The 13,515-nt window shown below is 36.4% G+C and overlaps 2 protein-coding genes across 3 annotated transcripts; one reads left to right on the plus strand and one right to left on the minus strand.

Annotated features, from left to right (window-relative positions):
* Positions 1 to 4,395: 4,395 nt before the first annotated feature.
* LOC109046691 (syntaxin-6-like) lies at positions 4,396 to 10,840 on the minus strand. Of its 2 annotated transcripts, none has more exons than XM_019064472.2 (8): positions 9,556 to 10,840; positions 8,614 to 8,783; positions 8,437 to 8,531; positions 8,300 to 8,362; positions 8,084 to 8,212; positions 7,877 to 7,983; positions 7,144 to 7,238; positions 4,396 to 6,653 (listed from the first exon to the last, which is right to left on the minus strand). In XM_019064472.2, exons 1-8 carry the CDS (start codon positions 9,588 to 9,590, stop codon positions 6,577 to 6,579), a joined length of 771 nt encoding a protein of 256 aa, XP_018920017.1. In that variant the 5' UTR covers positions 9,591 to 10,840; the 3' UTR covers positions 4,396 to 6,576. The 2 variants fall into 2 exon arrangements, with proteins under 2 accessions (XP_018920017.1, XP_018920018.1); XM_019064473.2 differs by lacking the exon at positions 9,556 to 10,840 and adding an exon at positions 9,021 to 9,494.
* Positions 10,841 to 11,297: 457 nt separating this feature from the next.
* LOC109046690 (immediate early response gene 5 protein-like) lies at positions 11,298 to 12,970 on the plus strand. Its single transcript, XM_019064469.2, has one exon. The coding sequence runs from the start codon at positions 11,608 to 11,610 to the stop codon at positions 12,436 to 12,438; it is 831 nt and encodes a 276-aa protein (XP_018920014.1). The 5' UTR covers positions 11,298 to 11,607; the 3' UTR covers positions 12,439 to 12,970.
* Positions 12,971 to 13,515: the final 545 nt, after the last annotated feature.

Below are 13,515 nucleotides of genomic sequence, written 5' to 3' on the forward strand. Positions count from 1 at the left end.
GGATCAGTTCTTGGACCCCTCCTCTTCTCCATATAAACTACATCACTGGGACCCATCATACAGGCACATGGCTTCTCATACCATTGCTATTCTGATGACACACAGCTCTATCTCTCATTTCAACCAGATGACACAACAGTAGCTGCACGGATCTCAGGCTACCTGGCCGACATCTCTGCATCGATGAAAGAACATCACCTACAGCTCAACCTGGCAAAGACTGAGCTTCTTGTCTTCCCTGCCACTCCAACTCTACAGTATGATTTCTCCATCCAGCTAGGTTCTTCAACAGTTACCCCATCAACTTCGTTCATCTTGGTGTAATCTTTGATGACCACATTGCAAAGACAGCTCGATCTTGCTGATTTGCATTGCACAACATCAGAAAGATCAGGCACTTTCCAACGGAGCATGCTGCATAACTTCTTGTCCAGGCCCTTGTCATTTCTAGGCTGGACTACTGCAATGCTCTTCTTGCTGGTCTTCCATCAAGCACAATCATAACCTCTACCTCTATCTCAAATGATTCAGAATGCAGCAGCACGACTGGTATTCAACAAGCCCAAAAGAGCCCATGTTACACCTCTCTTTATCTCCTTGCATTGGCTACCGGTTGCAGCTTGCATCAAGTTCAAGATATTGATGCTTGCATATAGAACAGCCACAGGCTCAACACCCACCTACTTCCACTCACTATTACGAATCTACATCCCCTCCAGAAGTCGGAAATCCGCTAGTAAGCGACGCCTCGTGGTACCATCACAGAAAGGCTCAAAATCACTTTCCAGAACATTCTCGTTCATCATTCCCACCACTATACGGAATGCTGAATCCCTGAATATTTTCAAGCGACAGCTGAAAACTCATCTCTTTTAATGCTACCTGACTTGTAGTTATTTGAACAATGCCTGAAACTTGGTATTACGAGGATTTCCTGTATCTGTTTGCCTCTTTAAGAAGAACGGCTGTATTCTCTGAAATTGTAATTGTATTCTCCAATTGTAAGTCGCTTTGGATAAAAGTGTCTGCAAAATGACTAAATGTAAACACAAGTAGAATAACTGGCTTTAACGTTGTTTTTCGTAAAGCAAGTATGTGAACTTAGAATGGTTCCTAAATACCTGCGATGTATTATCATGTTTTTATGCTTTAGTATGGTTACATGCAGCATCTTTTAATGCAAAAACGCATTCTGTGTCTAACGAATACAGGGTAAGCGTTTTTAGCAACCCACTGCGGTGCTTTTCCATTGCGCTCAATTCTTTTTAAAAACGCAGTGTTCTAAAAACATCATGCTCATGTTAAAACAGGTTAAACGAGTTACAATACTTTGCGTAAAACTCATGTTTTACATTTTTCAACGCAAACATGCGTTCTGTGCGTAAGAGTGTAGGATTGGGATTTTCAAGCCGGAAAAGCTTACAGATGTGTAAGAGGGTCTTGGATGCTCCAACTGTCAGGGTGAGGTGAATACGTGCTGGTCAATAATCTTGCCTGTCCTCCCCTATTGATTAGACGATGACTGAATCCATCCTGGTCACGACATTCAAAACACACACACACACACACACACACACACACACACACACACACACACACACACACACACACACACACAAAAGTACAGAAAACAATCAAATACATCCATTTATTAAGTCAGAATGCTTACAAAACTAATAAAAAACTAAAATCAATCTTCTAACCAAGCTGCACAATCTCATTTATGTCTTTATAGATGCTTATATGCATTTACAGGCTCCAGCTTTAAGCAATTATACCCTTCATTACCCAATATTCATAGCTATGTCACCGATAACTAGAAGAAAAGCTCACGATTGTCCGTGACAGCTGTTTAAAAGGACTCCGGGTAGGTTTATAGTCGTTTTGTACTCTCATAAACATGATAGCTGCTCTCAAGTGCGGGTTCATGTTGTGTGTAGCGATGCTAATGAGCTCAGCTGGCGGAGAAGTGCGTCTCGTCCCCGCCCCCACCTCCCCACGGGTACGAGAGCTCAGCTGTCCCCTCCAATTTCTGTGGGATAAAGGAGCCCAACTCGGAACCTGCATCCTGCACCTGCTGCCTCCCTGCCACACACACACACGGTCTCTCTAAATCCGTCATTAGAAGCAGCTATGCAAAGCCAGTTTTAGCCACAAATATCACCACTAATTTGAGCCAAACATTTTTTATGTACTACCTTTCTCATTGATTAATATTAAAATAAAAACTGCAGTAAATATTTTGTACTACATATGCCAAAAAATATGTTCATTCAATATAAATGATTACATTAAAATATTAAATGCATAAATGCTGCAACATTAATCCTATAATGCTTAACTATACACTCACACATATAAAATACTGGTATTATTAATATAAAATATATTGAATGAACAAAATAATAATCAATATATAATAAAATACAAATTATTATAATAAAATATAATAGCATTATGATCAATATTACAGAATTAATATTTTAATAATTTTTAATATTTCATGTTTAAATACTATGCACGAATAATAAAATATTCATCAGAATGTGACTATATATACATCAGTATTTTTATTCAAATGTTATTATTTTGATATATAGGCAGTACATATTTAACACCATGTTTTATATATTATATATTATTTAAAACTTACTTATTTTTTTAAAACATTTTTTGTAATGATTTCTTTTTGTAATAACAAGTTAAATAAATATAAATTCTACTTACATAATTATAATATAAAATTAATATAATACACTATAAATAGTAATATTTCACGATTTGGACCAAATACTAAAATAATAATCATAATATATATACAAAATCTATAAATAATATATGCAATACAGTATATAATATACATTAACGTTATATAACAATATAAAATATATTTTTCATATTATTTAAATATGAAATAAAAAATATAAAACATTAATTCTATAATATTAATTGCAATAGTGAAACAAAAGTTTCAGAAAGTGAAAACATTTTACATATTATTATTTTTAAGTGTTATCATTGCTATAAATGAGCAGTACATATTTAACATCACATATACAAGTATTAAATATAAATGCAGAATTAAAATGCAGTATAATCCTGTAATGCATATATGTACACATACCTTTTTTGGATGACTATTTTAGTATATTAATGCAAATAAATGCAAAAGAAGATCATATTATAAAATCAATTATATATTTATAATACTAAAATTTAAGATAAATACAAATATTTTCATATTCACAGTATTATAAAAAATATAGTATACAAGTAATATTACTCTGTTATTTCTCTATAAATATAACCTCTGTGATAGCTCAGTGTAAGGGATCGCTGAATGCCGCTATAGGTTCTGGTCCTGATGGTTTGGCTCAGTGGAGTTCAGTGCTGTGTGTGGGACTCAGGTGTTGATATCTGATCATTAGTGGGCCAGACAAAAGGAGGGAGGATGGGGAGGCAGAGGAGAAAGACGCCACCTGTCATAAGATCAGGGTGAATGGCCCTCTCTGGCCTCTATCCTGCCTGCTGGATTCATGGATCAATAGAGAGATAATCATCAATGCTGATATTCTGATAGATGCTGATCTAAGAGTCTGACAACACAACATCGCACAGAGGATGTTTCAGGATCAATACACATTAAGCTCTATAAACAACTCTCTTCAGATTGTACAAAAAAAAAAACAAAAAAAAAAAAAATTTTTTATAATAAACTCTACATTTATTTTGTTATTAATAAATCAAAAAAGTATATAAATAATTATTTTTTAATTTATTATATAAATTATAATATATAAATCATATCTTTTTATATAATATAGTTTACACATTTTTATTTAAATTCACACACACACACACACACACACACACACACACACACACACACACACATATACATACATTTAAATTAAATTCATATATAATATTAAAAATATGTATCTTTTGTTCATTTTAATTAGATTTTATAAAATTATTATAAATATAAAAATATATTTTTAAATAATGTAAATTATACATTTCAAATTAGAAATGAAAACTTCTTTAAAATATACTCAACAACAATACACATACAAGTTTTATATTTTCTTTTTAAATATAAAAAAATCCTTTGCATTTTAATAGAAATAAATGAATGTATATATTCATAATATATAATTTCTTTCTAAATATTAAAAATAATAAAGGTATCATTTGTAAAGCTTTTTACAAAACAATGTCAATTATTTTTGAATACATATGAACTACATAAATCAAAAATTAAACTAGTACATTTTCATAATATATTTTATATGTTTTTATATAAATAAATTCATATATTTTTATTGGTCATTTTTATTTGGTATTTAGATTCCCTTTATATCCTCAGATCGACAGGAATTCAATCCGACACCATTTTTCAATGATTTGTTTTTAATGGGCCTCAGAGCTTCACACAGTGACAAACTGAGGGGCTGTGGGTACATGGGGAGGTTTGACAGTTTTCTGAGGGATCAAGAGAAACTATAGGGGGTAAAAAAAAATTCTCTTCAGGAGCAAACAAACATTAAAAACAAACACGTACAACTGAAATTCACACAGTCAGGAAGAACAGCATTCACTAACTCTCCGCTGCATCACTGCGACTCAAGAACAGTGACGTAATTGTGCAATTATATCATTTTATTCGTATCGTAAAATTGCATAATCAATTCAGTCATACTTCGAACCAATCAGAGTGCATCATGTGACCGAGGGCAGTCAGAATCAGCTGAACACTATTATATGGGCCGACGGAAATGTCTGAAAGATAAAAACACTGCAAATTCCCTGTATTTCTCCTCAAGTGACGCGATTGCTCGAAAACAAAAAGCTGGAACACGTAGAAGGGTAAATCACACAAAGTCTGTCAAAAACATGTCCAGGTTATATTTTACATAAGATTCTGCCTATTTTTAGGATCACACTTTTTAGCATTATGACATTTTAATGGCCAATTAACAATTCTCATTACTGCAATGTGAATTTTCTTTTATATTAAATTACAAGAAGAAATATTGGATTTATAAAATTGTATTTATTTTAAAATAAACTGTAGTCATGATATTTTAATAAAAATATAATTGTGCCCAGTCAAGATTATTTTTATTACTATATTACATCATGATTTTTTAGTAATGAAAAATGTGCTTAACTGGCATGACAAGAATGTATAATAATGCAGAAAAAAGGCTTATTTTCATATGCAAAATACAATTTAACTTTTTTTTTTTTTTTTTTTTTTTTGATTTTGGGGTGAAATACAACATTTCTTTGTGTGATTCACCCAAAAGAGATACACATTACAATACAATACACATATCCAGTAAGATAAAGGTACTCCTGTTTTCACAGAATATGTAGTGTTCTGTTGTGCTGTCTGAAGACAACAAATACAATGATTTTCATATTAACTGCTGCTTCATACAGTATGTTTCCATTTGAGTTAGCAGTTTGCAAATGCAGTGCCTGGATTTCTAAAGTGAAACGTAACTTCCCGCTCATCTGTGCTAAAGCGCTGGCTAGATAGTGACCTATAACTATAAACATTATATCACACAAAAATGAACATCCGTCAGGCCATCCGAGACATTAACTGATGGAATGGAGTGATGTGGATTATTGTGATGTTATCATCAGACTCTCATTCTGACGGCACCCATTCACTACAAGTGATGTAATGCTAAATAACCAACACAATAATCTGTTCTGATGAAGAAACAAACTCATCTACATCTTGGATGACCTGTGGGTGAGAAACTTTTCAGCAGATTTTCATTTTTGGATGGATTATTCCTTTAACCATTAGTTGTCAAATTTCGATTTGCATACTAAAATACACTTGGTCCAAAACTTCACTTCCATCTGAAGTGACCCGCTTTCAGACTTTTTTTTACAGATTCATAACCAACCATCATGCAATTCACATGTTTAATGCTTACTTAAGCACAGTTTTCTGTTAATATTTGAATTGTTAACCTATTTGGAGACTTTCAGGCAGTTATCCGGAGAGTTCCATTCAGTTTAAAGAAACGAAGCGCAGTGCATGTGAATAAATCTCACTAGTTATCAATAGCTCAAATGTAAAAAGTAAACAAAGCACACAAAAATGAACACTTTGACAGTAAATAACTAATTCACATCAGTATGATTAGTAACATACCCGCTTAAACAGTATCTGGTTTGTTAAACTCCAGTGTTTAGTAACTTAATAGGTGGTGTTGATTATTTACATTACAGTGGTCTAAACCGACTATTAAAGCAGTAGTAGCACATAATCCTTTTTAAGTATTTAAAAATCATTGTCCATTTGAAAGAGTTGATTAATCCTGGATTACAACAAAACTCGTATGAAATGATCAGACCGTGTTATCGCCAAACCAGCCCTTGCTGTGTTACCCATTTGTTTTTGGTCTGGGTTGCTTCTACAAAGCAGCAGCGTTCTACCGTATAATGGACTAAAGATGGAGAAAGTGTTGTTTCTCTCCCAAGCACCTTCGGTGGAGTGAGCGTTCGCAGGCGGGAGAGCTGTAGCGGCGGAGGACGGAGGAGGGCTGTTCACAGAACAATCAAGAGAATGATGACGACAAACAGGATGGCCAGAAGAATGCCGATAGCGCACCACTGTCGACGATCTGCGGGGTCAAGAGGGAATATCACAGGTTAAAACACTGAGAATTAGGATAAACAGTGTTTTCAACTGTTAATCCATCAGCCAGAGAACGGTTTTAAAAAACACCCACAAAATCCACCACTACATAATACATCATTCTCCTCCCAACAACCGAACTATTCCTTTGAAAAAGTCTGGAAGTTTGACTTCCTGTTTATGCTTTGCCTTATAAGGGGCACTGCAGCCAATCACCTTTAGCTTCAACAGGAAGACAAGGGGTCCTATTAACAGGAAATGCATGATGGATTTCTTTCTAAACAGAGTGCTGACTTTATGAATTATGACAAAGTTTTGGCTTTACATAAAAACTAAATACTACAAAAGTGTCAGATATGATGTCAAATATTAAAATAAGAGTTTTCAGTTTAACGACTGCTGATAGTATTTTCCGACTGAGTTTAACATGCATTTTAACCATTATTTTAGCCAGTAAATGAAGCAGTATTACTCACCGCTGGTCATGTGAGAAACTTTAGCCAGTTTCTTCATGACATTATCCAGTCTGGATTGAGTGCTGTCCATCTCATGTGAAAAATCATCCAGCATTCTGAAAACAGGCCAGACACACAGTCTTAACAGCGGTCTGTTAACTCACTAAACAAACTGTCAGGATTCACTTTTTCACTTTGTGTTCTGGTTTGTAATTAATGAAAAAAATATATATATAATAATAATAAAAATTACCAAAAAATATATTACTAAAAAGAAATTATTTAAAAAATAATTATAGAACTATGTAACATGTCAAATTATATAGAAATTAATATATATATGCAGTTTTTCATGCACAAATTTAAGTTGTGTTCTGGTTTGTATTTGAATGAATTAAATATGAATAATAAATATATTAATAATATATAAAAATACATTGAAAAAAAGTATATATATATATATATATATATATATATATATATATATATATATATATATATATATAACTATTTAAATTACTATTTAAAAATTATAATTAAAAAAGTTTGTGTATTTACATAAGATAACAAAATTATGTATAATTATTATATATATTAAATTATATATGTATGTATGTATGTATGTATGCATGTATTTGCATAATACAAATACTATATAAAGATTTATTTTTTTCACATTATATGTATACTTTATATTCAAAAATTACATTAAATATTTGCATTTTTATACTTCACCAGTTTAAAAGTGACTTACACAGCTTGCTCATCCAGCTCTTGGCCGATCCTTTGGGACATGTTCTTCAAGACGCCAATAGTTCCTGACACCAACTCCAGCTGCTCATCCTGCTGTTCTGCTATGAGCTGCAAGGTACACATACAAATAAAACACACCGTCCTCATAAATATGGTAGAACATGTCAATCATGTGATAATTAGCTGATAATTGCCATATGAACTGTACCTGTTGCTGGGAATGCTGTTCCTCAATGAACTGTGAGTTTGCCGTCTGCAGCTCCCGGTCCAGTCTAGTGTACTTATCTGCACTGGGTTGCCAGATTGGGCCACGAGACCCGCCATCGCCCATTAAAGTTTAATACAAGATCATTAATTGTCATGAGATGATACGCAAACTGTCAAATCATAAATTGGCTCCTACTGTCATAGTTTAAGTACAAACCTGTCGATTTTTCCTCTCGGACACCGTAATGGCCATTGGTGTAGTCATGTGGTCTTTCATCTCCTGTAAAATGAAAATCGATTAGAGATATCCATGGGCCATTAGTTCAGATGTGTAAGTCTCTCAAATATGCTCACCCTGACTGTCTGCTTTGTGCTAGTGATGAAGGCTTTCCTCTTGGCCAGCTCCATCACATCGAGATTGAACTTCTTTGGATTAGCCTCCACAATACTTAAAGACAAAGTTAAGGCTACAACATTATAAACACCTGAACCATTTAGTCCAAACACAGGCCACCAGAAACAAAAGGATATTGATCGTCTCATCCAAGTCCTCCAAGTCCCATTCAATGGACCTCAAACTGTTCCTCAGCTCATTAGTGGTCCAGTCCACCTCCTCCTTGCTGGCTCCACCCGGGTCCTGTAGCAGCTCCATCCATCTCTGATGAAGCCCCTGAGCTGTGTTCACAGCCTTCTGCACCTCTCTAACAAAAAGCAATTAATTAAACCTCGCTATAAAATGAGAAACCCAACAGCATTTGAATAATGCTTTTGGCACTATGATAATATCTTGATTTTAGACATGTAACATGGCACAGTGATTGTATCACAAGAAAATACCTTGGTACTTTGATTTACATCATGGTATCCACAAGGCATTCCAAGTATACCATGGTACAGGTCCAAAAATACATGGAAAAACATGGTAATTTGACTTATACCTTAACTTTTACATGGCACTCCAAAGTACTTCCAAGTATACCACTGTACAGGTCCAAAAAACGTGATAATTCCATGTTTTGGACATATCTTGGTACAGCGGAGGCATCACACGGAAATACCACCGTGCTTTGACTCACACCATGGTATTTTCATGGTACGCCAAGGTACATCCCAGAATACCATGGTACTCGTAAAAAAAAAACGATAGTAAAACGGCACCTATTTGTAAATGTAATATAGCTAAGAGCAGGTATCTGGTACCACACAACAATACCACTTCGAAGAAATAGATATATCGATTAAAGGCGTGACACAATGGTGAGGAAATCGATAGATATGGTTGCCATGGCAACACGACAACGATCTCACTGAAACAGCTGTTTTAGATGGTATTGCGTAGTGACGTACGACCTCTCAAAGCGTTCACACGCGGTGCTAACATTAGTAAACAGAAAAGTTTAATCATAAGAGACACTTTAAGCTAATAATTCGCTTTCTCCTAAATAGATAGTCGGATCTAAGCCATAAACTCACCCTTTCACCACGAAGAACGGATCTTCCATTGACATTCTGATGCTCAGATGAGTCGATTCTTGTGCGATAATCTCATGCTCCTGATCGCGGCTGGTTCTGCTTTTCTTAAACAAAGGAGAGCGCTTAATGTGTTGTTTACATACGGGACGGAGCCCAGATCCGCTCAGCCGCCATTGCTCGGCGGAATCACATCCGGGTCCTTGAGAGTCTGGGCACACACGCACACGCTTCCCGGTAAACAAACACCGGCGTGCTCTACGTGGGTTGTTTTGGTTTGTTGCAGTAAAAGAACAAAGCAATATCGCCACAGATGGCACAGGTGCATAAAAGCAAGATTGTCATTATAAGAAGAAAATCATCTAAGGACGCAGTTATGATTCTGCCACTGGTTTATTTTAAATTAACGTAGTTTTGCACCTCGTCTGCCCACTAAAACACTGCTACATACATTATTCATCACAGTGCACTGCCTTCTCATTAGCTGACAGTCTGCACCAGTGCTATCCTTGGTTGTGTATGATGTAAAACAAGCTGGAAACACTTCAGCTCATCTTAGTAAGTAAAGCTGCATCAATTATTAATCAGCTCTGGTTAAATTTATCGCATCAGTTGCCAGTTTCCCATCAACACGCAGACCTGAAATTGAAGAGCTGGGAATAGATAAGGATAGCCTACATTATTTTATATAGACCTTGTATTGTATCCCTTTACTAACTGCAGCCTAAACACAGCTGGATGCTGATTCATATGACAGTGTGTTGTTGTCTGTCAGAAATAGATTCTTAATCTGAAATAGGGCTTGAAGCAAGGATTTCTCACATATATTGTGCAGTGGCCATGATGACTGTGAAAGGTTATATTTAGATAAACAATCTCTGAAAGTGTCTTACGTCACAGCCCGCTCTTCCTGTCAGGTTTGTTTATGACCCACATCTTAATGCAGGCGAACGCAAAACCAGCGCACGCGGATTACTCGTTAAAAAAAATACATATAAATAATGAAAGCAGCGCCATTTAGAAGCATTATCGTCAGTTTAGGGTTAAATCTCCCACTCTGTTCATTGTAGTTCATGAGTAGCAGCTAACTGTTTTTTTTTTTTTCAAACAAAACAGTGCCCTTCCCCCCACTAACAGTTCCATTCACATTTGCCCAGACACCGCAATGGATTTGCACAATAGAGTCACGTGACCCGACTGTAGCAGACAAACCATTACATCAGTCGAGGAAGTCAGTTAAAAAAATTAAAGGGGAAGTACCAGTTTTTCTGAACATAACACGAGATGAGCTGCTATGCGGAAACAGTGTAAAAAAGAATAACAATAATACGGAAACGTGTAGATTTAAAATCTAATTTTAGAAACTAACTATGAAACAACAAGCCTACCCTTAATATAACGTTACTACATAATCTGTAAAACATGATTTAGTGTCTTGAACATGTCGATTTTGACTTGTGATTAGTTTCTATTCGCTTAAAATACGATGTCGTTTTTTAAATATTAGTTTTATCGCTGAATACATACAACGTAAAAATATCAGTCTGTTTTAGCTTGAAAACAATTATTTCCCTTTAAACAGTTCTCCCACGTTAGTATTTAAATATGACTCATCGTCACGGCGCTCTCTCATTGGTCATCGCCTGTTTGGCGGGGTGTGATTCACAACGGTGGCAGAACGCAACTCGCGACGTGATTGGCTAGTGTAGCCGCTGACGTTTAAGTATAAAAGCGAGTTAAAAATAGAAACGGTCTCATTCCTACCGAGACCGTTGTTGGGTGTTGAAGAGAATGTTTGAGGTATTAAAAACTCCTACGCTCTCCCAATAACACAAAAATCGTATTTTGTGAATGGGAATGAGGCTTGTGTCAACAAACTACAGGACGATTTGATCGACGGGAAGAAAAAACTACTTGGACGTTATTTTTTATCGTGTTTACGTGCCGGTGGCCAATTCACAGTAGCGGTTTGAGGAGAATCCTGAGAGGAAATCAAACGCGAAACGCCCGGCGAACTTTGTACCGCTTGTGAACTTTACCGTATCGATTCCAGCCATGGAATACAAAGTGGAAGCCCATCGGATTATGAGTATTTCCTTAGGGAAAATCTACAACTCACGCGTTCAACGAGGCGGCATTAAATTGCATAAAAACCTCCTGGTCTCGCTGGTCCTTCGCAGCGCGCGTCAGGTCTATCTGAGCGACTACTACAGCGGCGCTTACCTGAACGCTCAGAGCGAACGCGAAGGGAACGAATGGGACATCACGGACTCAGACCGGGAGAAATTCCCTCCCTCTGCAACGGAATGCGACCGAGTGGAGAGCACAGAGGAACCGCAACAGAGCGAGCAGCCCGAGAAAGGGCGCGAATATCGTGAAAACGACGATGAGGTGAAATCAGACCAGGCGGATTGTAACGTTACTTCCACTTTACAACAAGAGCAAAACCAAAACTCTTCGCTAGACTCTGTGGCTAAGGTTTCATCTGAAACACCGCCGGAAACCAACGAGCCCGAGGAGAGTCCCTCAGACAGTGCAGCAGCAGAACGCGACTCAACGCCTGAAGCGAACGGGGAATCACATCAACCACCCAAAACACACGTTTGTTCAAACAGGAAAAGAAGCGCGGAGGAGTCGGAAAGTGGCGATTCGCCTCAAAAGAGGACCAAAGTTACTTCCTCAAACGCTAAAGAGGACGAGGAAGCCGAGGAGATGGACACGAGTAACGTGTCCAACCTCATAACGATATTTGGTTCCAGTTTCTCGGGACTTCTCAGCAAAGACAGCGCCAAACCCGAGGCCGAGGCAGAGGATAGTGGACAAATCTGCTGTGACCAAATGCTGAAGAACCTAAACCCTTGGAGTACGGCGATAGTAGCTTTCTAACTGTATTGTACTGCACTGTACTTCTCATCCGGGTTGCCCTGGGCGCATTGGTAACACGTGGTCAGGCCCGACATCGTAGTGTGGGACTTCCCAGCAAGCGTGAGTGCTGCTACCAAAGTAACTACAAGCTCAGTTCGGCCTGTAAGATGTCCAGGCATGCCTTTCTAGTGAAGGAACTGTCTGAATGCTGGTGCTACTCCTTGGGATCTACTACAGTCCTTGAAGTGTTGAACTCAGACCACTCTGAAGCCACGTGAGCGAGTGGTATTACAACATATGCAAACGTGTCATGAAGGTCAATATTACATTGTCACTGAACCGATTCAGGGTCGAGCACACCAAACTTGACTGTACGAGGTTTAGACCACTGTTTTAACGTCTTTGTTTTATAAAGACCTGTACATTTTGTAATATTCGTCTGTGTGTGTGTGTGTGTATATATAATGTTTCCCATGTCGCATTCTGAATCTATGTATTTTGGTATCATGACAATTTACGTGGTGCTCACGTATTAAAAAAAAAAATGAAATGACACTGTTTCTGTGCTTTCTGTTCACGAGTAGTAAGGTTGAGAACGTGGCTATTCACATGACTAAGAATGACACCTCATCCACCTTTTTTCAAATGATGCCAGCTTTCATTTTTCTCTAGAACTTTATTTAAAATTCCAGCCCAAAGCTGTTTTCAAGGTTCTCACAGTGATCGTAGAATTACATGGAAATTACTACGAGTCTAAATAGAAAATGTTAATATTTATTATATAAATATATAATAACACTATTGTCAACAATATTGTAACACAGTTTGTGCGCAGTCTCTGGTGTGTGTGTGTGTATGTATGTATATATGTGTGTGTATATATATATATATATATATATATATATATATATGTGTGTGTGTGTGTGTGTGTGTATGTATATATATATATATATATATATATATGCTTGATTCAGGACAATTGGGACATTCTTCCAAGTCATTTCAATGGCAAAATTGTTCCAATTTACCTGAATTCATATTTTAAATTTCTGAATTCTATATATTTTTAATTACAAAGAACTGTTCACTAATCTAAAA

Source organism: Cyprinus carpio, chromosome A22 (assembly GCF_018340385.1).
Source record: "Cyprinus carpio isolate SPL01 chromosome A22, ASM1834038v1, whole genome shotgun sequence".
NCBI lineage: Eukaryota > Metazoa > Chordata > Actinopteri > Cypriniformes > Cyprinidae > Cyprinus > Cyprinus carpio.

Bases quoted from the DNA above. Each gene is read 5' to 3' on its own strand.
- LOC109046691 (XM_019064472.2), bottom strand. From the start codon at position 9,590: ATGTCAATGGAAGATCCGTTCTTCGTGGTGAAAGG. The intron at 8,784-9,555 runs GTGAGTTTATGG...GCTTTTTGTTAG, and splicing joins CCGTTCTTCGTGGTGAAAGG to AGAGGTGCAGAAGGCTGTGA. The intron at 8,532-8,613 runs ATATCCTTTTGT...CTTTGTCTTTAA, and splicing joins GGACTTGGATGAGACGATCA to GTATTGTGGAGGCTAATCCA.
- LOC109046690 (XM_019064469.2), top strand. From the start codon at position 11,608: ATGGAATACAAAGTGGAAGCCCATCGGATTATGAGTATTTCCTTAGGG.